At 39.4% G+C, this 26,233-nt stretch overlaps 1 protein-coding gene and 1 long non-coding RNA gene across 6 annotated transcripts in view; one reads left to right on the plus strand and one right to left on the minus strand.

The window, feature by feature from the left end:
* Chc (clathrin heavy chain) overlaps nucleotides 1-26,020 on the plus strand; it is a 36,741-nt gene extending 10,721 nt beyond the window's left edge. For all 4 annotated transcript variants that reach the window (XM_033381588.1, XM_033381587.1, XM_033381589.1 and 1 more), the window contains 5 exons: nucleotides 4,972-5,179; nucleotides 5,242-9,543; nucleotides 9,602-9,768; nucleotides 25,537-25,623; nucleotides 25,683-26,020. In XM_033381588.1, coding sequence (XP_033237479.1) covers nucleotides 4,972-5,179; nucleotides 5,242-9,543; nucleotides 9,602-9,768; nucleotides 25,537-25,623; nucleotides 25,683-25,919 — 5,001 coding nt within the window. In that variant the 3' untranslated portion in view covers nucleotides 25,920-26,020. The remainder of the gene's footprint in view (nucleotides 1-4,971; nucleotides 5,180-5,241; nucleotides 9,544-9,601; nucleotides 9,769-25,536; nucleotides 25,624-25,682) is intronic.
* On the minus strand, nucleotides 3,788-5,295 carry LOC26534042 (uncharacterized). 2 transcript variants are annotated; one of them, XR_004469729.1, is made up of 3 exons: nucleotides 5,196-5,295; nucleotides 4,189-4,743; nucleotides 3,788-4,095 (listed from the first exon to the last, which is right to left on the minus strand). It is a non-coding gene; the product is annotated as an uncharacterized lncRNA (long non-coding RNA). The 2 variants fall into 2 exon arrangements; XR_004469728.1 differs by lacking the exon at nucleotides 5,196-5,295 and having other exon boundaries at nucleotides 4,189-4,916.
* Nucleotides 26,021-26,233: the final 213 nt, after the last annotated feature.

Here is a 26,233-nt window from a genome sequence, read left to right on the forward strand (position 1 = left end):
TCGAGGCAAGTGATCTATAGACTTGCCCTCTAACGAAAGCTTTTTCTTATCGCGTAACATCTCTTCAATATGCCTGGGAACACGACTGATGTCGTGAAGTTTATTAGCTGTTATTATTGGAGCAGAGTATTTTGAGGCCATTAACATTACATACACTAATTCTTCAACTGAGCTGTCTATGTCATCTTTGCAATAAATATTTTGGCAGCCATCAATATGGGATCTCCTATACTTCCTGTATTTGAGCCAATCTGTTTTGCTAGAAGGGAGAAAGTGTGAGCCTGCTGAACTATTCTGTAACCGCAAATTCAATCAAGTCTGGTAACTTCTTTGGATCTGTTGGCCAATTGAAATAAAGAAATAAAGTCAAGTTTGTTTCGTTGTGTGATTATAGTAGTCTTCCTTTCGGGTTGCTGAGTCAACATCCCCAACGGGTGTGCCTGGCATTGTAGTCCCCAGCTGCTATAAAGCAGTCACCTAATAGGTCGAAGAATTTTACAAATTCTTGCCTGCCGGGAGAAATAAAGTCAAGTTTGTTTCGTTGTGTGATTATAGTTGTCTTCCTTTCGGGTTGCTGAGTCAACATCCCCAATGGGTGTGCCTGGCATTTCAGTCACCAGCTGCTATAAAGCGGTCACCTTATAGGTCGAAGATTTTTACAAATTCTGCTTCGGAAACGGAGACGAAGTACACTGCGGCTAAGTCTAAGTAACCACTTTGAGTTTCAATATGAATTGATGTTGCCCGTAGATAAGTTGTAGCAAATGATGGTAACAGATAATGTCTGATACGACGCTTGATCAGAATTCCAGTACCTCCATGAGCTTTAACATCGGGATGATTTGTCGCATAGAAGTGTGGTAGCCTTTTCGATGAAAATAATTTTTGTTTGTTAGGTGAGTCTCGGATATGAGGATGACGTTGTGCTATGAAATGCCATTCGCATTCAAGAGAGATATATTTCGAGAAACTATTCGAGCAGATTTCCAAGAGGAGATTTTGATTGCGCATAGGTCCGTGCATGGTTTTTTTTATTGCTACCATTATATTTGGTGTAGTTACCAGCCTTGATTCAATTCCACTAGGCAATGGATTTGCAGAGGTACGTTGTCCAGTAATTTCTTGCCCCTGTTACGATGCTGCATTATTCCTGCAGTGGTTTATTGAAGTTTTGGTTTAGAGACTGAGGCGTTCGACTTGTTAACTTAACGCCTTAACTCCAGGGCTCGTGGTTGATATTTACAGCAAGGTTTGTCGGATGACTGGGTTTTGAGATGCGGCTTTTTGATGGGTTAGACGATTCTTTAGTTTTTTATAGACAAATAAATCATATCGAAATTAAACTATCTGTGTTTTATTATCACTCTATCATATGGCGTTACATTAGGGGAGACAAGTTTCGTCCGGTCCGGCAGTAAAATATAAAAAATATAAATAATTTAGTGTTTGACGTTTCCTGAGTTTTTTAAGCCAAAATATTGGAAAAAATACAATAAACGAGGGGGAACGTTGTGGGGGAACAGTTATACCCGATACTTAGTCAGTATGGCTCTCCTCCGGCAGACGCCGCTAATATTAAACGACACGACAAAGAGGCGAGCGAGGGAGACAGAAAATCAGTCTGAGCGTGTTGTCGGGCGCTGCGTAGCCACTGCAAATTGATTTGTTCCTTTTGGCTATAAAAATGATCTGATCTGATCCAGATTCAGCAATCTGATAGATATGATCATTATCTATGATTCTGCGTTTTTAGTTTTCTCGAATCTGAAATATTGTGGATGCAACAGTTCTTCGTCCTTTGTGTGGGCGGAGGGGGGTGGGGCGAAAATTTGAGATATACGTTTTATAGTGAGATCTAACAGGAGTGCGGATACTAAATTTTTACTCTAGCCTTAATAGTCTCTGAGATTTGTGAATATCCCCAAATTTGCATCCTTTGCGGGGGCGGAAGGGGGTGTGGCGAAATTTTGAAACAAACTCGTCTCGGTCCGATATATTAGGAGTATGGATACCAAATTTGGTTGCTCTAGCTTTTATAGTCTCTGAGATCTAGGCGCTAATGTTTTACTCTAAGCAAAGCCGCCTGTGCTACGTGTGTGTTAGAGAGAGACATGGCGAGAAAAAATTAAATTGCTTCTTGATGCTGGCTATAATAATAATACGATCTAATTCAGATTCTGCGTTTTGGTTTTATCGTATCTTTAAAAATGTGGATGCCACAGATTTTCGTCCTTTGTGGGGGCAATACTCATTTTCAGTATCGGGTATAAAAACTCACTATCAACAAACCCGTTCTTAAATATGGGCATTTCCGTGGAAATGTGAACCGAGAAAAATAATTGAAAGCTATATAAACCCATTTCCATATACTTTTATCCCTCTCGCACAGTGCGTTTGTCGTATCGTTTAATAGTAGTAATAGCCGGCGTCTGCCGGCGGAGAGCCATACAGACTAAGTATCGGGTATAAATTGTTGCGGTCTCCGCGGCAACTTACAACGTTCCCCCTCGTATAATATTAGCATTGTGACATTTCCCGTGTGACATTGTGTTCCATTGCAAGAATACGCAACCTCGTTTTTCGGAAACGTTATGATACTAAGATGGGGAAGATCAAAATTAAAATTATCAATCTAACAAATGGTAATTGTGCAGTATTTAATTGTACAAGAAAATAATTTCTTTTTAAGATTTAATTTATTTCTCATATGCAAAAAGCAGCCAACGCCTAAATAACGTAGCGCAGTTACCATCTTAAGGATGGTTGAAATAGATGATAATAGGATCCAATTAAAATTATCTAAAATTATAGCGAAAACTATGAAATTCATATTTAGTTTTTTATAAATTAAAAGGGGAGTGACATATATATTTTAATACAATTTAATGTTTTTTGTCTAACCTTATACAAAGATGACATATCTTTCTTAGATCGCTAATGAAAAAAATTAAAATAATCAAAGATTAACATTTGACAAAATTATGTATGCATGTATGAATGAAATCTGTAGATAGCCTATGTGTCGTACGCATGTTTCGGTGGATTTTGCAAAACTCTCACACGGAAATTTTAGTTATTTCAATTAAATTGTTTGCCTTAATCTACTTTAATGAATATAGCTAGTATTTTCTTTTTAATTTATGCTAAATTGAATAGAGATTTGAGGAAAATTCAAATTCACCGTTTTCTTTGGCTTGTGCCGGAAATATTAGTGCCTGAAGTGTACATTTTAGTTTGCGTATTTAAGTGTCGGGGAGTGTAAATTAAGATACATACATACATACATATATATTAGAGTGTCCCGTATATAGAGGAAGCATTTTTTTCGCGATTTCAATAATTCCTCATCCACTGTTAGAAGACCGTACAAATCTTGCATACATTTCACGTTCTTTCTAATAAATAATCTACTGCCCTAAGTAATGAAAGAGTGTTCTTGCTTTTTTAAATAATATAGGGTATTGTTCCATGATGAACGGTACAGGCTCAAAAACCTGCCATTAACTTTTTGGGCGATGAAATGATAACTTGTTCCTTACGAAGAATACAGAAATATTTGAGTTAATACTAAAAGGCTTTAATATTACTTATTAAAATTTGCAACGTTAAGATCTTCCATCGATGGTACATATCGTTGTTCTAAACTGGATCTATTGTTTTCTGTCAAATGCATCACCATTCTTTTACATGTACAAATTATGACAAAAATTTCTTTAGAGCTGCTTTAAATATACATAGCTTCATCAATATTTTAAAAAGCATAAATACGGTGCTTTCACAGCCGAGGAACTTTGAAGCTTAGGATTTACTTAGGCAGATATTGTGAAAAAATTACAGGTCGTAGACAGATGCGTTTTTTTTTGTTTTTTTTTTTGTTTAGTAAACTTGAGCTGAGAGTTTTTAATTGCAATTTTTAAGGTGGAAATTGCTGCTGTCATCCAACGAGCTTTATGCATCGCCCCAGTATGCCTAATTTTCGTTCTCATCAAATATCGCCACCTAGGAACGCTATGGAGAGTTATTATTATCCCTCCCGAAAGTTGCCTCTTGCTTAATTATTTCCAGTTTCGCTTGAAAACTGCAATCAGAGGAAATCTGCAAAAAGAGGAATATCTTTTCAGTACAAGCTCATAGATGTGATGTCGATATTTTTTTGACCTAAAAATAAAAACGTGACGTTAAACTGACCTGATACTACTGTATCAAAACAAAGAATTTTTACACAATCTTCAAGATTCCATTTTCGAATTAAATTCCAAACAGCCCGTTCTTGTTCATTTCTTGTCGAATTTTTCAGTTGTGGCAAAACAATGAGTTCTTCTGTATTTTCAAATGTGATTACAATTGGAAGACGTTTCTCCTTACAGCTTCAACCATCTAGAACTGGGAAAAGCTTTCCATCTCAATGAAGTTTGAAAATTTCTGGCATATTGTTGAAATCGTCTTTTATTCCCATTTCTTCCGACTTTCTGTTCGTTGAATGGTAGACTTATTAATACTAAGCTCATGAAAATTATAACCAATTGCCTGTATTGTAGCTGGACGAATTTTACATTCCTTTACAGTCCTTTACAGCATTTATCCAAGCCTGTCACTTTTTACTATTGTATGTACTGTAACGAATGGAGATTAAGAAGGCTGCCTATTGGCTATCCAGTCGGCATTGTTTGGAACACGTAAATTCCCCAGTTCAATAAAGTCTCTCTGTATAGTAAAAGAAGTCTCAACTTTTATATTCTCAACCTGGAAAAAACGCACTGTATAAACGTAACGTTAAATAAAAGTCAAATAGGGATTTCAAATTTGACATCAGTGAGAAATATGTTGCCAGAAAACTAAATGTAAATTTAAAAAAAGAGAGGGTTTGAGTGTTGTTGTTAAGGTAAACTTTTTCAAAAATGGACTATATCATTGTATTTCTTAAATACATTTATCAAGAAATTTAATAGTAATACGAACTTTTTTGCATAGCTCACAAACGTTGGGATCAACGCAAACTCGTTCTCATTCAGCACGCTCACGATGGAGTCGGACAAGTTTATTTGTGTGCGCGAGAAAGTTAATGATACCGCCCAAGTAGTCATCATTGATATGAACGATTCGACCAATCCCACACGACGTCCCATATCAGCTGACTCGGCCATTATGAATCCAGCAAGCAAAGTTATTGCTCTCAAAGGTAAGAAAATATATACCTTTAAAATTCCTGAAAAAATTATACATTTTTCCATATTTTCGTAGCGCAAAAGACGTTGCAGATATTCAATATTGAAATGAAATCAAAAATGAAGGCTCACACGATGAATGAAGATGTTGTGTTCTGGAAATGGATATCTTTGAACACTTTAGCATTGGTGACCGAGACGAGCGTTTTTCATTGGTCTATGGAAGGTGACTCGATGCCACAAAAAATGTTTGATAGACATTCCTCACTCAATGGCTGTCAGATAATCAATTATCGCTGCAATGCTACACAACAATGGCTGCTTCTGGTAGGCATATCGGCACTTCCCAGCCGCGTCGCCGGCGCCATGCAGTTGTATTCCGTGGAGCGTAAAGTATCGCAGGCCATCGAAGGTCACGCAGCCAGTTTTGCGACTTTTAAAATAGACGGAAACAAGGAACCGACTACGCTTTTTTGCTTTGCAGTTCGCACCGCCACAGGCGGCAAGCTTCACATCATTGAAGTCGGAACGCCGCCTAATGGCAACCAGGCTTTTCCAAAAAAGGCTGTTGACGTCTTCTTTCCACCGGAAGCCCAGAACGACTTTCCAGTGGCCATGCAGGTCTCAGCGAAGTACGATACCATCTATTTGATAACCAAATATGGATATATTCATCTGTACGATATGGAGACCGCCACATGCATATACATGAATCGCATATCGGCCGATACAATTTTCGTGACCGCTCCGCACGAGGCCAGCGGTGGAATTATTGGCGTCAACCGCAAGGGTCAGGTGCTATCTGTAACTGTTGACGAAGAGCAGATCATTCCTTATATAAACACTGTTTTGCAAAACCCTGACTTGGCCCTGCGAATGGCTGTACGAAACAATTTAGCAGGAGCGGAGGATCTTTTTGTCCGCAAGTTCAACAAGCTGTTTACTGCCGGTCAGTTCGCCGAAGCGGCCAAAGTTGCTGCTCTGGCCCCCAAGGCCATTCTTCGCACTCCTCAGACCATTCAACGATTTCAACAAGTGCAAACACCAGCAGGCTCGACGACGCCACCTCTACTGCAGTACTTTGGTATTCTGCTCGACCAGGGCAAGTTAAACAAGTTTGAGTCCCTGGAGCTGTGTCGTCCAGTTCTGCTGCAAGGAAAGAAGCAACTTTGCGAAAAATGGCTAAAGGAGGAGAAACTTGAGTGCAGCGAAGAACTAGGTGATCTCGTTAAAGCCTCAGACCTCACGCTAGCGCTCTCCATTTACTTGCGTGCCAATGTTCCCAATAAAGTGATTCAGTGTTTTGCAGAAACTGGACAGTTTCAAAAAATTGTGCTTTATGCCAAGAAGGTTAACTATACACCAGACTACATTTTTCTGCTGCGTTCGGTGATGCGTAGCAATCCCGAGCAAGGTGCTGGTTTTGCATCTATGCTTGTAGCAGAGGAAGAGCCTCTGGCGGACATTAATCAGACTGTCGATATCTTCATGGAACACTCTATGGTACAACAGTGCACGGCTTTTTTGTTAGATGCCCTTAAGCACAATCGCCCGGCCGAGGGTTCGCTGCAGACGCGTTTGCTTGAAATGAATCTCATGTCTGCCCCACAGGTGGCCGACGCTATACTTGGTAATGCTATGTTCACCCACTACGATAGGGCACACATCGCCCAGCTGTGTGAAAAAGCAGGTTTGTTGCAGCGTGCTCTGGAGCACTACACAGATCTGTACGATATAAAGCGGGCTGTCGTACACACGCATATGCTGAATGCTGAGTGGCTGGTTAGCTTCTTTGGGACTTTATCGGTGGAGGACTCTCTGGAATGTCTGAAGGCTATGTTAACAGCAAATCTGCGGCAGAATTTACAAATCTGTGTACAAATTGCCACCAAGTACCACGAGCAGTTGACCACCAAGGCGCTAATTGACCTATTTGAGAGCTTTAAGAGCTACGACGGACTGTTCTATTTCCTGAGCAGTATTGTGAACTTCTCACAGGATCCAGAGGTTCACTTTAAATACATTCAAGCCGCCTGTAAGACAAACCAGATAAAAGAGGTGGAACGAATTTGTCGCGAATCTAACTGTTATAACCCGGAGCGCGTGAAGAATTTCTTGAAGGAAGCTAAACTGACTGATCAACTGCCGCTGATTATTGTTTGTGATCGTTTTGACTTTGTCCATGATCTGGTGCTTTACTTATACCGCAACAATCTCCAAAAGTATATAGAGATCTATGTGCAGAAGGTAAACCCTTCTCGCTTGCCGGTTGTTGTGGGTGGTTTGCTTGACGTCGACTGCAGTGAGGATATTATCAAAAATCTCATACTAGTGGTCAAGGGTCAGTTCTCTACGGATGAGCTGGTGGAGGAGGTTGAAAAGCGTAATCGCTTAAAGCTCCTACTTCCCTGGCTTGAGTCTCGGGTCCACGAAGGCTGCGTTGAGCCCGCCACACACAATGCCTTGGCCAAGATTTACATTGATTCAAATAACAACCCAGAACGTTTCCTCAAAGAAAATCAGTACTACGACAGCCGCGTGGTCGGTCGCTACTGTGAAAAGCGTGATCCTCATCTGGCCTGTGTTGCCTACGAACGGGGCCAGTGCGATCGCGAATTGATCGCTGTCTGTAACGAAAACTCACTATTTAAAAGTGAAGCTCGTTATCTAGTGGCTCGACGTGATGCCGAACTCTGGGCGGAGGTCCTGTCCGAAGCTAATCCATACAAGCGCCAGTTGATTGATCAAGTCGTTCAGACGGCACTGTCTGAAACACAGGATCCCGACGATATTTCGGTAACAGTAAAGGCATTTATGACTGCTGACTTGCCGAATGAGCTGATTGAGCTGCTGGAAAAGATCATATTGGACTCTTCGGTGTTCAGCGACCATCGCAATCTTCAGAATCTGCTCATACTCACTGCTATTAAAGCTGATCGTACACGCGTTATGGATTATATAAACCGACTGGACAATTACGATGCACCCGATATAGCCAACATTGCGATTAGTAATCAATTGTATGAGGAGGCATTTGCCATATTCAAGAAGTTCGATGTTAATACGTCAGCCATTCAGGTGCTCATTGATCAGGTCAACAATTTGGAGAGAGCCAACGAGTTCGCCGAGCGCTGTAACGAGCCAGCCGTATGGTCACAGTTAGCCAAAGCTCAACTACAGCAGGGTTTAGTGAAGGAGGCTATTGATTCATATATAAAGGCCGATGATCCGAGTGCTTACGTGGACGTGGTTGACGTGGCTAGTAAGGTGGAATCGTGGGACGACCTTGTTCGGTATCTTCAAATGGCACGTAAAAAAGCGCGTGAGTCCTATATTGAGAGTGAATTAATTTACGCTTTTGCTCGCACTGCTCGTTTGGCCGATCTCGAAGAGTTCATATCGGGTCCCAACCACGCAGACATACAGAAAATTGGAGATCGCTGTTTCAGTGACGGAATGTACGATGCTGCAAAGCTCCTATATAATAATGTCAGCAACTTTGCCCGTTTGGCTATTACACTGGTATATCTTAAGGAGTTTCAGGGTGCTGTTGACTCGGCGCGAAAGGCTAACTCGACGCGCACATGGAAGGAAGTTTGTTTTGCTTGCGTAGATGCTGAAGAATTTCGGCTAGCGCAGATGTGTGGCCTACATATTGTTGTTCATGCTGATGAGCTAGAGGATTTGATTAATTATTACCAGAATCGGGGATATTTCGATGAGCTGATAGCACTACTTGAGTCTGCTCTGGGCCTAGAGCGTGCGCATATGGGAATGTTTACTGAGTTGGCCATACTCTACTCAAAATTTAAACCATCAAAAATGCGAGAACACCTAGAACTATTCTGGTCCCGCGTTAACATACCAAAAGTTCTGCGAGCTGCCGAGTCCGCTCATCTCTGGTCGGAGCTAGTGTTCCTTTACGATAAGTATGAGGAATATGACAACGCTGTGCTGGCCATGATTGCTCACCCGACTGAGGCATGGCGCGAGGGACACTTTAAGGACATCGTAACAAAGGTGGCAAATATTGAGTTGTACTACAAGGCCATCGAATTTTATTTAGACTTTAAGCCGTTGCTGCTGAACGATATGATTTTAGTGCTGGCTCCCCGAATGGATCATACTCGAGCTGTTAGCTACTTTTCCAAGACCGGCTACTTGCCGTTGGTCAAGCCCTATTTGCGCTCCGTACAATCCCTTAATAATAAAGCTATCAATGAAGCTCTTAATGGTCTCTTAATCGACGAGGAGGACTACCAAGGTCTACGCAATTCGATCGATGGTTTCGACAACTTTGACAACATTGCGCTGGCTCAGAAGCTTGAGAAGCATGAGCTCACAGAGTTTCGTAGAATTGCTGCATACTTGTATAAAGGTGAGTCGTGATGAACTACTGCAATTTATTTTTACGTCCATTGGCGCCCATATTTCAGGAAATAACCGTTGGAAACAAAGCGTTGAGCTGTGTAAAAAGGATAAACTTTACAAGGATGCCATGGAGTATGCCGCTGAGTCTGGAAAGCAAGAGATTGCTGAAGAGTTGTTGGGATGGTTCCTTGAGCGGAATGCACACGATTGCTTTGCGGCATGTCTTTATCAGGTGGGAGAAACAACATTGCAGTCCATAAAACCCTAACCTGAAGGCCTTTTATATTCGTAGCATAATAGTGACCGAAAAACAAAATAACGTTTAAAAGGGTCTTTTTTTAAATATTCTCCTGGGAGATTACCCATGTTGAAACGTTTTAACCTATTTTCGCAGCACTTTTGGCACTTAGAAGGTAGTATCACTATCAGTCTCCGGCAAGAAAAAATGGTATTAGGTGTATGGATATTTCTGCAGGAAAAAACTTGATTCGATGATTTGGGTGCTCAAAAAATCTGTTGAGTGGGACAATGTTTGAAAGTTCGGGATTGTCGTAGCAAAGAAAAATCCGTTTTGGAGGTTGGTTTTACTCAAGGCGACCATTTGGTTTTAAAAGGTTTCTTATGACAGCTTTTGTGGCATTTGACTCGCTTAAAAACACCCATTCTGATGTTTTTTCGGGCTCATGTTCATATCATGTCCATAATTCGTCGCCTGTTGCGATGTCAAAAACGTGGCTGTATTGTATCACATTTTGTTCGCATCAATTGACAAGAGCCTTTTTTTTCGCAGTAGCAATGCATAGTGTTGTATCGCCAAAAGTTGAACTATGCTGATCTAAGCATTCTTTCCTTAAAAATCAACAAAAAAAATAATAGAAAATCATGACAAGGAAAATTTCCAGGGACCGTAAATAATCATTATTTTTTTTTTTTTAATAAAAAAATCTCTTACTTTTAATGGACCTAGAAAAACACTATTTACACCAAAATCTTTATTTTTTTTACAATCTCTGCATTGCCGCCATAATTTGTAAACTTTTGATTTTTTACGATTTTCTTCACAGATAATCTTCATTTTTGAGTAATTTGATAAAACTTAGAATTAATCATTATTCTTGATTAAAAAAAAAAAAAAAAAAAAAAAAAATAATGATTATCAGTGATTTTTATTTTGTTCGCTTAAAATAAAACTCAACAGGAATTTACGGCTTCTGTGTTAGAATGTTCTGTTGGTTTTGTTGTCGGAAATACGTTTAATTAGTTGTCGCTCTTGAGCTGCTTGAGCAAGGCTGTGCTATTGCACTAGTCTGAAATATTAATTTTAATAAAATTTAATTTTCATGTGTTTATTTCCGGTTTTTCTGAGATGAAAAATATAAAAAATATAAAAGCGACCGTACAATAAAAAGTTATAAGCCGGATTTTTTTTTTCCAAAAAATTCAAATTCTGACGATTTTGACTTGAATTCATTTAAAAATTTTGTCACGATTTGTAGCCGACTGATGAGTTTTTATACGGCTTTGGAACTCCGTCGACATCTGATAGCTTCCACATTTTATATACGAAATTTATCTAGCGGTTGACACGTTGCGAATAGTCCAGATCCCTTACAACGGATGACGTGATCAAGATAAAACCGATTTTAATTCAATTTTTGAACATAACCTTGTTGCTACAATTAATTTTTTATCGCAGTCTTCCAAATCAGCCTCATTTATTTTATGCTGAATTCATCATTAGGCCCAAATCTCTTATGGTCCTATTCCAACAGACTTCAAGTCGAATTTACTAGTCTGCCAGAAAGGGATATCATAAGAAAATCGATCAATTAGACTTTGTGGCCGTTTGTGGAATAAAGTTTTGAGTATGTCGTCGTCCATTCTATTTCTTTCTGTATGTGGGACGGGCTGCTTGATTTTTATACCCGATACTCAAAATGAGTATTGGGGTATATTAGATTTGTGGTAAAAGTGGATGTGTGTAACGCCCAGAAGGAATCGTTTCCGACCCCATAAAGTATATATATTCTTGATCGGCATCAATAGCCGAGTCGATTGAGCCCTGTCTGTCTGTCCGTCCGTCCGTCTGTCCGTCCCCTTCAGCGCCTAGTGCTCAAAGACTATAAAAGCCAGAGCAACGATGTTTTGGATCCAGACTTCTGTGATATGTCACTGCTACAAAAATATTTCAAAACTTTGCCCCGCCCACTTCCGCCCCCACAAAGGGCGAAAATCTGTGGCATCCACAATTTTAAAGATACGAGAAAACCAAAAACGCAGAATCGTAGAGAATGACCATATCTTTTAGACTGCGGAATCTGAATTGGATCGTATTATTATTATAGCCAGCATCAAGAAAACAATTTCATTTTTTCTCGCCCTGTCTCTCTCTAACACACACGTAGCATAGGCGGCTTTGCTTAGAGTAAAACATTAGCGCCTAGATCTCAGAGACTATAAAAGCTAGTGCAACCAAATTTGGTATCCACACTCCTAATATATCGGACCGAGACGAGTTTGTTTCAAAATTTCGCCACACCCCCTTCCGCCCCCGCAAAGGATGCAAATCTGGGGATATTCACAAATCTCAGAGACTATTAAAGCTAGAGTAACCAAATCTGTTATCCGCACTTCTGTTGGATCTCACTATAAAACGTATATCTCAAAATTTCGCCCCACCCCCTTCCGCCCACACAAAGGACGAAAATCTGTTGCATCCACAATATTGCAGATTTGAGAAAACTAAAAACGCAGAATCATAGATAACGACCATATCTATCAGATTGCTGAGTCTGATTTAGTTCGGATTATTTTTGTAGCCTAGATCAACAAATCAATTTGCAGTGGCAACGCAGCGCCCGACGTCACGCTCAGACTGATTTTCTGTCTCTCTCGCACTCTTTGTCGTGTCGTTTAATATTAGCGGCGTCTGCCGGAGGAGAGCCATACTGACTAAGTATCGGGTATAACTGTAGAGTTGCGGTGTCCGCAGCAACTCACAACGTTCCCCCTCGTTTTTACTCAAGACAAGAAAATTTTAAAACCGGAACTCTTTGCATACATAAATATTTAGCTTTTATAGCAGAAACACATCGTAAAACAAGAAAAAAAAAATTGGGGTATACTTTTTCTAGTAAAAAAAATCTGAAAACAACTAAAAATTTTGTTGCATGAAGTTAGCTCTAATATATCCCTTGCATCTTTCTTTAAAAATTATTTAATTATTTAAGAATTGTATGTGTTACATACATCTGTAGCATACAGAAGGAGCGGTTCCGATTCAATAAACGCGATATATTCTCGATCAGCATCGATAGCCGAGTCGATATAGCTATGTATATATGTCCGTAAGTTAATCTGACTGTCATATTTGAGCAACAAATTGTATATACAGACTCCTGTGTTATAACACTAAAAGAGGTGTAGTTAATGCCACAAAATGGGCATCCCTCAAATGGCAAAAATCTGTGGCGTACACAATTTTGAACCGAAAGCGAAGAATCAGAGAGATGATAATTCCAGATTCCCAAATCAAATGGGATTGGATAACTTAAATATTTATTATTGCGTGGAAAGAAGATAGACGGAGAACGCAGGAATACATTAAATATTTATATGTACATAGATATTACATATGTACATATATTTTCCCCGGCACTTGAATACGACACACTAAAATGTACACTTTAGTCACCAATATTTCCGGCACAAGCCTGAATTTTCCTCAAATCTCAATAGCAATATTCATCAAAGTAGACTGAGGAAACAAATTTTATTGACATAATTCAAATTTCGTTCTCAAAAAATGCGACACTTGAATACGACATTCATATTGAAAAATTTGTTATTTTGGATGTGGTCGCGACCGGACATCAAGTAAATTCTCAAAAATCAATTAGAGTGTCCTTATTGCAAAAAAAAAATTTTGGTTGTGGTAAATCCTTTTCAAAGGACGAAAAATAAAAAACCTCAGCCAACGGACGAAAACTTAAAATACTCCCGTACTTTTGCATATTCATATGGCGTTGAGTAGAGACTGTCGCTATATAGCATTTTCAAAGGAAAACAATTTAAATTTGAAGGGTTTCTTTTTTATATTTATAAGGACTCAAGGAAGTAAAGGAAGTGAGGAGTAAAGAAGAATTACAATTGGATAGTTTTCACAGCAGTGTGAGCGCAATTATTCTGTGGTGAGCAAGATCCTAAAACGGCGTGGACCAGTTGATTTTTCATTAAGACGAGTTTATCAAGTATGCAAAAAAGTTTAGGTGTTTTTATACCCGATACTCAAAGTGAGTATTGGGGTATATTAGATTTGTAGTAAAAGTGGATGTGTGTAACGTCCAGAAGGAATCGTTTCCGACCCTTTAAAGTATATATATTCTTGATCAGCATCAATAGCCGAGTCGATTGAGCCCTGTCTGTCTGTCTGTCTGTCTGTCCGTCCGTCCGTTCGTTCGTTCGTCCGTCCGTCCGTCCGTCTGTCCGTCCCCTTCAGCGCCTAGTGCTCAAAGACTATAAGAGCTAGAGCAACGATGTTTTGGATTCAGACTTCTGTGATATGTCACTGCTACAAAAATATTTCAAAACTTCGCCCCGCCCACTTCCGCCCCCACAAAGGACGAAAATCTGTGGCATCCACATTTTTAAAGAAGAATCGTAGAGGATGATCATATCTTCTAGAGTGTAAAATCTCAACCAGATCGTATAATTATTATAGCCAGAATCAAGAAAACAATTTCATTCTTTCTCGCTCTGTCTCTCTTTCACACACAGGTTTCATGGTCGGTTTTGCCAATAGCAAAATATGAGTTCAAGGATCTCAGAACCTATAAGAGCCAGAGCAACCAAATTTGGTATCCACACTCCTGTGATATCGGACTTTGACCGTTTCGTGTCCCAATTTCGCCACACCCCCTTCCGCCCCCGCAAAGGACGAAAATCTGGGGCATCCACAAATCTCAGAGACTATTAAGGCTAGAGTAACCAAATTTGGTATCCGCACTTCTGTTAGATCTCACTATAAAACGCATATCTCAGAATTTCGCCCAACCCCCTTTCGGCCACACAAAGGACGAAAATCTGTTGCATCCACAATATGCAAAAATGCACATTGGAGAAAACTAAAAACGCAGAATCATAGATAATGACCATATCTATCAGATTGCTGAATCTGATTTAGTTCGGATTATTTTTGTAGCCTAGATCAACAAATCAATTTGCAGTGGCTACGCAGCGCCCGACGTCACGCTCAGGCTGATTTTCGGTCTCTCTCGCACGCACTCTTTGTCGTGTCTATATATATTAGCGGCGTCTGCCGGAGGAGAGCCATACTGACTTAGTATCGGGTATAAATGTAGAGTTGCGGTCTCCGCAGCAACTCACAACGTTCCGCCTCGTTTTATTTTTTTTATTAATTACAGTCCCTTATGGTGTGGAGTCTTCGAAAAAGCTTCTTTTATTATTTTAGCACTAGCTTAAAGTACAGTTTTCGATTTTTAAATCGAGTTTTAGTCGTGTTTTTTAGATGCGGCAGGCAGATGATATCTCATAGAGGTCTCGGAAGTAGTAATTTTGGTTCGGTTTTTTATGTTTTTGCCATAATTTGACCCGTTCTTTATGAAATCACTCAGAACACACATAGTTTTACCAATTTTATGACTTATTTTCATTATTAATTGACATACTTCCTTCGAGGCTTTTATTGTTATTTATTTTGAGAATTTATTCGATGTCCGGTCGCGACCACATCCAAAATAAAAAATATTTCAGTGTGAATGTCGTATTCAAGTGTCGCATTTTTTGAGAACGGAAATTTAAGTTATGTCAATTAAATTTGTTTCCTCAATCTACTTTGATGAATATTGCTATTTTTAATATTATTATTATTATATAAAGCTAATAAATAGCTAAAACTAGGTATTAACAAGGTATGGGGCTATAGATGCTGAGGCGTTAAGCTCACTATAGTATTATTATACATACGTTTGAGAATGTATGTACTTATATACAGTATATCTATTAATTGTTTGCAAAATGAAAAAAGTCACGCAAGTTCAACTTAAACATAATTATTTATTAGAAAAGGCACTTGTTTTCATGTTCAGTCCTATACAATGGTTTTCTTTAGTGTATTCTTAACAAAATAGTTAACAAAAGAAAATGAAAAAGAAACAAAAACATAAACAATTCATAAAAACAAAACAAAAACAGCAAATATCGTGTGTCTATTAAATCTTTGAAAAATGCAAACAGTAATTTTAAAAAATGTATATCTTTAAAGGATGCAGCTCTATTTGGCTAATATTTTGTGTGTCCTCCATTAGTATCCAATACTCCTCTGAGACTTCGCGACATCGATGATATTAGGACATTTATGTCGTAATATTCGGGTATTTTTAGCCACTCCTCGTTTATACACTGAATCAAATTAGTTTTTGAGGTGGGGCGGCCCACAAATTCTCGATAGGATTAAGATCCGGACTCTGGGGGGGGGGGGGCGTGTCAATGACTTTGTTGCAATTGTAAAGTAGCCAAGTGCGGCAAAGGAATGATTTGTGCTTTGGATCATTGTCCTGGTACAGCTTGTTTTTAAGTTTGCTGGTGTTCTGTGGATCAACGAAGCCAAAATTCTGCGCACTTTTTGTCAATTCATTCCTTAAAATGTCCAAATAAAATTCTTTTGTCATAATGTCATTGAAAATGCGCAGCTTTCCAACACCTTTGGAAGAAATACAGCCCCAAACCATCACTGAAAGCTTGCCAAATTTCACAGTGGGCACAATGATCTTTGACTGGAGGGCTGTATTCGGCTTACGCCAAACTTTTCCAGGCCCATCATTATAATACAGCATGATCTTGGTTTCGTCACAAAAAATCACGTCGTTCCAGTACTCAGGAGGCTTGTCAACATTAAATATCGCAAAGTTAAAGCGTTTTTCAATATTAGCTGTGGACAGCAACGGCTTCTTCCTTGCCACGTGTGAGGAATATCTGTGGACATTTAAAACTTTTCGCACAGTCTCAGGGCAAACGGTCTTGTTTAGATTAATTTGTATATCATTGACCAACTCTCTGAGGCTTGTTTGCGGCTTATTTTCCACGGTTTTCAATATTTTCGAGCAATCCCAGCGAGAAAGCTTTTTTGGTCTGCCGGTAGAGGTCTGCAATTCCAGCCTATTTTCTTTTTCCGCACGTTTAATAATATTATAGACTGTTCTCAACTTAATATTGAACATATTGGCCAACTCTTTAGCTGTCTTTCCTTTGCCATAATTAAAATAAACCAATTGTATCAGATTATCTTCAGTTCGTTTACCGGGCATTGCTAAAACTTCAAATAACACAAGAAACTGAACTGAATGCAGGAAAATTTGTAAACGAATGACTGCAAAGAAGACTTAAGAAAAGCACGCGTCTGGTCGTTTTTGATTTTGATGTCCCGTTTGTTTTTCCTTCGTCTTCTTTCAATCAGTGTTTACATATTGCAAAGAATTAATAGACAGAGTCATACATGCCGCTTTTTTGTTTTTTTTTTTAATTTCTTTACCGTTTGTCTTGGAATTTTGTCCTTTTTTTTCGTCATACCTACAGCTTAAACACATTTTGATAACAGTTAATAAAAAAAATTCCCCCAACTTATGCCTTTACTCATATTTTCAATGTTGAAGTCAAACTTATGTGCCTTTTTAGATTTTGCAAACAATTAATAGACATACTGTACATATGTACAGGGTTGGTTCTATACGTTATTATATGTTGTGAGGGAATTATTATCTAATATACTAATTGGGTATATGTATATGTACAGGGATGATTGTTTATGAGGTTATATGTAGTCAATGATTTTAGATTGTTCAAGATAGTTGAGGATTATATTTGCGTTTTTGTTGTTAGGGTTTGAGAAATATTGCATGGGGTCGTCGGTGTTATGGAATATTGAGGATCTTTGAATAGAGAGGGCGGGGCATGTGTATAGTATGTGTCTTATGTCTATGGTTAGGTTGTGGCACAATGTGCATGCGTTGGACGATGTTTTATCCATGTAGTGGGCATTGGTGAATCTTGTGTGCCCCAGTCTCAATCTATTTAGGATGACTTGGTGTCTTCTGTTAAGGTTGTTTAGGTTTTTGGGGCCTTGAGTGGAAGATAGATTGATAACTTGTTGGTACCAGGGGGAAGTCTTAGTGAGGAGGTCTGTTTGTTTCGATAGGAGGATTTTCTTAAAGAATAGTGAGATGTCGTTAGAATTACGGATTAGTTTCGGATTGTGGTGGGGTAGTACGAGGAATTGTTGGGATTGGTAATTGCGGTAATAGAGGAGAGTGAATCTGTGCAGATAGCGTATCTTCCGCGTTTGTTGCGGCTTATTAAACTGGCTTCGTGGATAGCAATAATTTTGCTGGAAAGGACTAAGGAGTACTGTGGAAGTAGTCCGGATTTTATGGTTGATGTTCCACTGCAGATGCTATAGATGGTAATGCCTGCTGCTTTGGACCCGTCTGTGTATAGGAAGGTGTGTTGGTGGAGGTTGAATTTGATGGAGTGGAAGAGTTGGTGGAAGACTATTGGGGGGGTGGTGTTTTTATCGTGTTTGGATAGGGTGATATTGGTGTTGGAGGTTTTCATCGGGGAGAACGGTATGAGGTTATTCTGGGATATTTGTTTGGCGCTGTCAATCGTGCTAAGCAGTCTGGGTTTTTATACCCGATACTCAAAATGAGTATTGGGGTATATTAGATTTGTGGTAAAAGTGGATGTGTGTAACGTCCAGAAGGAATCGTTTCCGACCCCATAAAGTATATATATTCTTGATCGGCATCAATAGCCGAGTCGATTGAGCCCTGTCTGTCTGTCCGTCCGTCCGTCTGTCCGTCCCCTTCAGCGCCTAGTGCTCAAAGACTATAAAAGCCAGAGCAACGATGTTTTGGATCCAGACTTCTGTGATATGTCACTGCTACAAAAATATTTCAAAACATTGCCCCGCCCACACAAAGGACGAAAATCTGTGGCATCCACAATTTTAAAGATAAGATAAAACCAAAAACGCAGAATCGTAGAGAATGACCATATCTTTTGGACTGCAGAATCTGAATTGGATCGTATTATTATAGCCAGCATCAAGAAAATAATTTAATTTTTTCTCGCCATGTCTCTCTCTAACACACACGTAGCATAGGCGGCTTTGCTTAGAGTAAAACATTAGCGCCTAGATCTCAGAGACTATAAAAGCTAGAGCAACCAAATTTGGTATCCACACTCCTAATATATCGGACCGAGACGAGTTTGTTTCAAAATTTCGCCACACCCCCTTCCGCCCTCGCAAAGAATGCAAATCTGGGGATATTCACAAATCTCAGAGACTATTAAAGCTAGAGTAACCAAATTTGTTATCCGCACTTCTGTTGGATCTCACTATAAAACGTATATCTCAAAATTTCGCCCCACCCCCTTCCGCCCACACAAAGGACGAAAATCTGTTGCATCCACAATATTGAAGATTTGAGAAAACTAAAAACGCAGAATCATAGATAACGACCATATGATTTTCTGTCTCTCTCGCACGCACTCTTTGTCGTGTCGATTAATATAAGCGGCGTCTGCCGGAGAAGAGCCATACTGACTTAGTATCGGGTATAACTGTAGAGTTGCGGTGTCCGCAGCAACTCACAACGTTCCCCCTCGTTTTTTTTTGTTTTTTGGGAGTGAGTTTAGGGGGGTGTCTTTAACGTGGATGAGGTTTTTAAATATTTTGCCAGTTACAAAATCTCGCTTGTTTTCCAAGGTGTGTAAGTTGGCTTCGGATAGAAGGTTGTTAGTGGGAATGCACCTAGGGCGGCTCTTGTTGCTGCATTAATCGTAGTTTTCAGGCGGTTAAGCTGGCTTTTTGGTGCGTAACCGTATATGGGGAGGCAGATGTCGACTTTGGATATGATTAGAGATTTCATAATTTGTACAAGTAATGAGGTGTGGCAGTTGTATTTTGAGGACGAGAGGTGTTTGATAATGCCCAGTGGCTTGGCAAAGTCTATTTTGAGTTTATTGATATGTGAGTTCCAGTTGTATCTAGAGTTGAGTGTGAGGCCTAGTATTTTGAGTGAGTTGTTTTGGTTGATGGATGTGTTGACAGTAAGGAATTTTGGTTTCCAGTTATGTTTGGGACATATGTGTAGAAGTTGGCTTTTGTCTTTGGATAGGTCTGCATCTGACTGAGTGCACCAGTTGTTTATTTGGTTGAGGATTGTTTGGATGTCGGTTGTGGGGCTTTTCCTTTTGTTGTGTTAAATGATAAGGAGGAAGTCGTCGGCGTATGCACTGAATTTGATCTGCTTGTGAAAGGATAAGATTTCGGAGAGTGGCTTGTACGCTATAAGAAAAAGGATAACTGAGATGGGGGAGCCTTGGCGTATGCCATTGGGGAGTGGGACGGTGTTCGAGAGGTTCGAGCCACTTTTCACCAGGATTTTCCTTTTTGACATGAAGTTTATGACGTATTGTAACATTCGTGGACCTACTTTCCATTTTTTTAGTTGTTGAATGATGGAGTGGATTCCTATTTTGTCGAAAGCTTTGGTGAAGTCAAGGGATATTAAGGTGTGATGTTTTTTTAGGGCAATGGCTCTGGTAGCTAGGTGGTCTACGTAGAGTAGACTATCTATTACCTATCTATTTGCCTCTTTTAAAACCTAGTTGGCTGTTGTGAATTAGTTTGTTGTTCAAAACAAACCACCATAACCTTTTTGCCTCTATCTTATCGAGCGTTTTGGCTAGGCAGGATTTTATGTCTGTTAGTGGTTTTAGAATCGGGAGGACTAGGCTGAGTTTGAGTGATTGTGGGATGTATGAGTCGAGTATTTTGTTAAAGTGGTTTATTATTCTGATTTTATGGGTGCGGGGGTGCGTTTTTTATCATTGAGTAGGAGATGCGGTCGAGGCCGGGGGTGTTTCCTTTCAGGGAGTACAGTGCTGATAAGAATTCTATGAGTGTAATGTCCTTTTCGATTTATAGTGCTGAGGGTGTGGGATTTGTTCGTACGGAATGTTGGAGAGAAATTACGATCGTGAGCTTCATCTGACCACGTGTGGGCGAAGGAGTTGGCTATTTCGGTTTGGTTGGTTGTGTTTGTTTGGGTATGTGGGTTAAAGATATTGTAAATGTTTTTGACAGGGTAAAGTCCGCATAGTCGTCTGATGTTAGACCATGTGTGTTAGGATGTGTCTGAGTTGGGGTGTATTTGGGTTGTGAAATCAAGAATCGATTTCTGTTTAGCTTCCCTGATTGCTCTTTTGAATTTGGCTTTTTTATATTCTATGTAGGTTGTGTTGTTTATGTCTCGGTTGAGTTTATTCCATTTAGTGGTTTTTAAACTTTTAAGGATTGTTAGTTCTTTGTTCCACCAGGGAACGGTACGGGGGAAGGAGAAAGTGGTGTTTTGGGGGATGGAAAGATGGGCGCTTTGGATTATTATTTTCTTAATTAGAGCGTTTTCCCTGTTGACGTCGCTTATTTGGGTAGTGGAGTTGAGTTTATGGATGTGTTTTTGGTAGAGGTCCCAGTCGGCTCTTTTCAGTTTGAAGGACGGTTTTGAGGTAAATTTTGGAAGGGAAGGGTTGTTGAAAAGAGAGATTAGTATGGGGAAGTGGTCGCTGCCGTGGAGGTCGTCTATTACTTCCCAGAGGAGTTCTGGAGCAATAGTTGCTGATGCTAGAGGTCAATGTGGGTGAATGTCTTGTGTGTTGAGAAGTGGGTAGGGGATTTGTCGTTTAGGAGGATGTAGTTGGATTGGTCTACGAAGGAGGCTAAAGTTTTCCCTCTTAGTTTGGCCTTAGGTGAGACCCAGTAGAGGTGCCAGCTGTTAAAGTCTCCTAGGACTAGAGTGGGGTCGTTTGTGGTTACGGTTAGGACGTTATGTAGATTGCGGGAGTTGAAGGGTTTGTTAGGGGAGATATATGAGGATATGATGTTGACTTTGGTTTTTGATTTGATGTTGACACCTACTGCGTCAAAGTCGGAGTTGAGAGGGATTTGGGTGTGGGATATGGAGTTGTGCTGTGCCTCCAAAAGCATTAAGCTGGTAATAGCTGCAGTATATTGAATAGTTTGTTGGGATAGGGATATAGTTGGGGTTGGATATGTGGGTTTCTTGTAGGGCAACCATTAGGGGGTTATATGGTTTCATGAGACTTTGTAATTCAATGTAGTTGTTTTTGTAGCCGTGTTGAGGGGGCGAGGCGTTTGGGGGCGTACGTTTACTCGTTCGTAGCCTATCATAATATGCTGTGGGAGTGTTGGTGTATCGAATGTGACGATAATCAGTCCGGTTTCTTGGAGTAAGCCATCTTTGTGTTTGTGAATTTTAGTTGCGTCAATGACACCTTTGGAGGAGTTAAGGGTAGGCTAGGACTGACGCCCGCTGCACTTAATTTTGTAACTGTTCGTTAGGTGTGTTTGTTTTTGGTTTTTTGGGAGTTTGCTTTGTGCACTTGAATGTTTTTGTGCTAGGTTTTGTGTGTTGGATTTTGGTGCGCTCGCTGCTGCTTAGATTTGGCGCGTCTTTACTTGACGGAGTATAGACTGACACTCATTTGCTATTATTATTTTTTTAAGTTATGCTTAATTGAATCGAGATTTGAGGAAAATTCAAATTCACCGTTTTCTTTGGTTTGTGCCGGAAATATTGGTGCCTAAAGTGTACTTTTTAGTGTGTCGTATTCAAGCGTCGGGAAGTTTACATATATAAAAGTGTAATTTATAAAGGTCTCAGGATCTAAAATGTTCTTTTAGCTTAAATCAATAAAATTTAAGGTTGAGACTTCAGAATAATTTTGAAATGTACTATATTTGGCCGATTGTTCCTATGGCAGCTACATGTATGTAGTTTTATCGATCTGATCGGATTATTGTATGATTTAGAATATTACAAAAAATTTTATATTCAGCTCGATAGGTTAATATTCAACATTGACTTGAATATTCTTTTCTAACGTTTAGAAAATTCTGAAACTCATCTTTTTTTGTCAGTATTTGATTATAGTCTTTTATAAGGTTAACAGATCGCTCAGCTGTATCATTAAATAGTTTTAAATTTTAAAATATTTGTAAATCATTTCGAAATTTTGATCTTGATTGAAAAGCCATTCTGGAGGATACTTAGTTAAAAAGCAATAGCCGAGTCGATATAACCATGTCTGTATGTCCGTTCCGATGTGCGCATAGATCGCAGAGACTACGAAAGGCCCCATCAACCAAATATTGTATCCAGACTCCTGTAATATCACACTGTTACGAGTGTATTGCACCTATCGCTGTTGGGTCTGCATTTGGTGCTCCTACTGGTGTTTGCCAAGCCCACGTGGACCTTCTTCCAGAGCTATGTTCGCCTGCGCAGCGTCCACGACCAACTGCAGTCACAAATTGCCAAGAAGAATAGCGAAGTCCAAGGCCAAAGCAAGATCAAGAAGGAAGCGAAAAAGAAAAGGGCACGGAGAAGCTAAGCGCCGAACAGCAATCCTTTCTGAACGCCTTAGAAAAGACACCACAAAAGTCATCGGGCGGCAAGGCAGCGGCTCCTACAGCTCCCGCTATGGCATCCACTTTGTTCGGTGCACGCAACTGGCCCTGCTGCCCTTCTTCCTCTGCAACTTCATCGGCGTGGCTTGCTGCCGCTCGCTGCACTATCAGTTCAACGTTTGGCACTTTCACTCGCTTCCGTATCTGGTCTGGTCCACGTCCTTTACCCTGGGCGTACTGCTGGAACAGCTAACCCAGCACTTATCTGTCCAGCTCGGCCCTGCATCTCTGTCACCTCGTATTGCTTTTCGGTGTGGTTCGTCAGATCTTCCAGATCCAGATAGTGATCCACACTGTACTTGTAAGCAAATGTAATTTCAATATTTCGCCCGACCCCTTCCGCCCCCACAAAGGACGAAATTCTGTGGCATGAAAACTAAAACCCAGAATGATAGAGAATGACCATATCTAACAGATTACCGAACCTACTGCAACGGAACTTCCCCATTCTCTCTCTCTCCTACTCTACCTCGTGCAGTGTGCGTGATTTGGTGAAAGGAAGCCACGTAAATTATAAATTAAGATTAGTGTAAGAATAGAAAAAAGAGATAAATGTTCAAAAAATTAAATAAATATGGAAACAGATCAAATCGAATCTTTATTGGAGTCTAACGCCAAATAGGCCAATCTTAATCTAATGTATTTATTTCTTCAATTGCAATTATCGTTTTAATTAGTATGTACATCAAGACTTGATATAACAAGATTTTTATGGGGAAACACGAGCAAAAGTAACCATGCATACCCTGAACGTCTTTTCGCGAATAAATTAGAGCAAAGACTATACAATACCAAGATGTTGCATGAGGAACAAATTCTTTTTCAATTTTCGTTTGACGCTTCATGGTACGGGCGCGCGGGGCAATTACTTCAATTCTCTTTTACGCTACCTTCGCCTCCGAAATGCTACTCGGCTTCGAGTCGGTGTGTCTCGAGAGAAAGAATACAAAAACAAAATATGAATCGTCTGCGTGCTGAAACCGTAGGGCAGCGTGGTCGCTGATGTCTTTGGCGCGGCACAGTGGGGACTCAGCCGAAATAGTAAAAAAATTGTATGAGTGCTTTAGATAAATCTAATGTACGCATCTAATAGAGAATTTTCCAATCGAATTTTCCCACTGTGCCGCTCCAAAGATATCGGCGATCCGCGACCACCGCTTCGACGGTGCTGCGGCTCGAGCGTCCAGAATTGCCGAACAGACGAAACCGATGGGCAGCGAGGTCGCGGTAGAGATGAAGTACAGGCGAAAAGGGAATTGAAACCCCGCGCGCTCCCTCGTGCCTTTTGGGTTCTAATGTTAGGACCCGCCATAGAACAGCTTTTTGGTCGCTCATGCAACATCTTGGTATTGTATAGTCTTTGATTAGAGTTAACGTAAACAGTACGCGCACAATGTTTTGTCAATTCAGCTTGGCAGAAAATAATTATGGCATTTCTTCTGTTACTTAAATGCGTTGCAACGTACTCATTAGTTACGCCAAACTTAAACTTAGTGTGTTTCAATTGTGTTCTAGGAATCTTAAATCTGACAAAGAGCGGAACATTTGTACCTTATGCAAATGCTTCCCTCAAAAATATACGACACTTCTGTGATGTCTGCACGGGAAGTATACAAAGTTTCGGTCTAATAATTTTCTCTAGGAGAAATGCAGCGCTCTTAAGTTCCAACAACTGAAAGTTGGGTTTGATAATTTTACTTCAGTAGATGAAATTAATTTTGGCGCTTCCAGAATTTGTTCGCGTTCCTTAAGTGAAATAATGGGGGTTTCAAAGCTTCTACAAAACGCTTAATATGAAAAGAAAAAGATTTGCCTACATTTGGTAAAAAGAGATTATTGGATTTTGAAACAGCTAATTCTGCTAATATTTCCATAGTATTATAATGAAGGTCAAAATATAAAAATAATTACACAATTTGAATTTACTTTTTAATTTAAAAAAAAAAATTAATTTAAACGAAATTTAATTATTCAGCCAAACGAGCCGTTAGACTTATAAAAGTTTAGAAAAAAGTTGCTGAACGTCGCCAACAATATTTATTATTGGCATAAATAATAGTCCATCGAGCTGAGATTTTCGCTGCGAACTTATCTTTTAATATTCCAAATCATCCAAATATTCTACGTTGTTGAATTGAGCTATAACTTCATATTTTATTGATTGTTTCGCCAATAAAACCAAGCGCAACCCTAATGTATATTAATATTATATACTATATATGTATATTAATATTATATACTATATATGTATATTAATATTATATATATATATTAATATTATATACTATATATGTATATTAATATTATATATATATATTAATATTATATATATATATTAATATTAATATATACTAACTTACTGACTACCGGTTACACAGGTATCGGAACTCTAATATTTATTTTCACTTACATTACTAATCATATTTTTAGTGCTACGATTTGTTGCGCCCTGATGTAATTTTGGAACTGGCATGGAAACATAAGATTATGGATTTTGCCATGCCCTACTTAATACAGGTAAAGGCCCATCTAAAATCAAAATGTAGTTAAATTTACACTAGTGGTCCATTTGACAGGTCTTGCGTGAATACACTAATAAAGTTGATAAATTGGAGTTGAACGAGGCTCAGCGCGAAAAGGAAGAAGACACCACTGAACATAAAAATATTATACAAATGGAGCCGCAACTTATGATAACTGCTGGGCCAGCAATGGGCATTCCGGCTCAATATGCACAGAATTATCCGCCTGGCGCTGCTACAGTTGCTACTGCGACGACAACAGGGCGCAATATGGGCTATCCATATTTGTAGGCAACGACCAGAAAGCAAATAAATAAAATAATAGAAGTAATGTGAACAAGAAATGTACCATCATCAAAAACATTACCAATACAAAAAGAGTAACAAGTTAATAGTTTATTTTGCACCAAAATACATCAACACCTACACTACAGCTCAAAAACAGTATGAACTATAATCAGACGCAGTCAAACTTTTTGAGTGTTATTTTGAATCGGAAAAGTTGGATAATACCACAAAAATATGGGTTAGTGTCATTATTGTCTTTATTAACAAAATATTTAATAGTGTAGTTTAATGAAGAGCTGTCATGATACTTATTAAAA

Source organism: Drosophila pseudoobscura, chromosome X (genome assembly GCF_009870125.1).
Source record: "Drosophila pseudoobscura strain MV-25-SWS-2005 chromosome X, UCI_Dpse_MV25, whole genome shotgun sequence".
Classification (NCBI taxonomy): Eukaryota; Metazoa; Arthropoda; class Insecta; order Diptera; family Drosophilidae; genus Drosophila; species Drosophila pseudoobscura.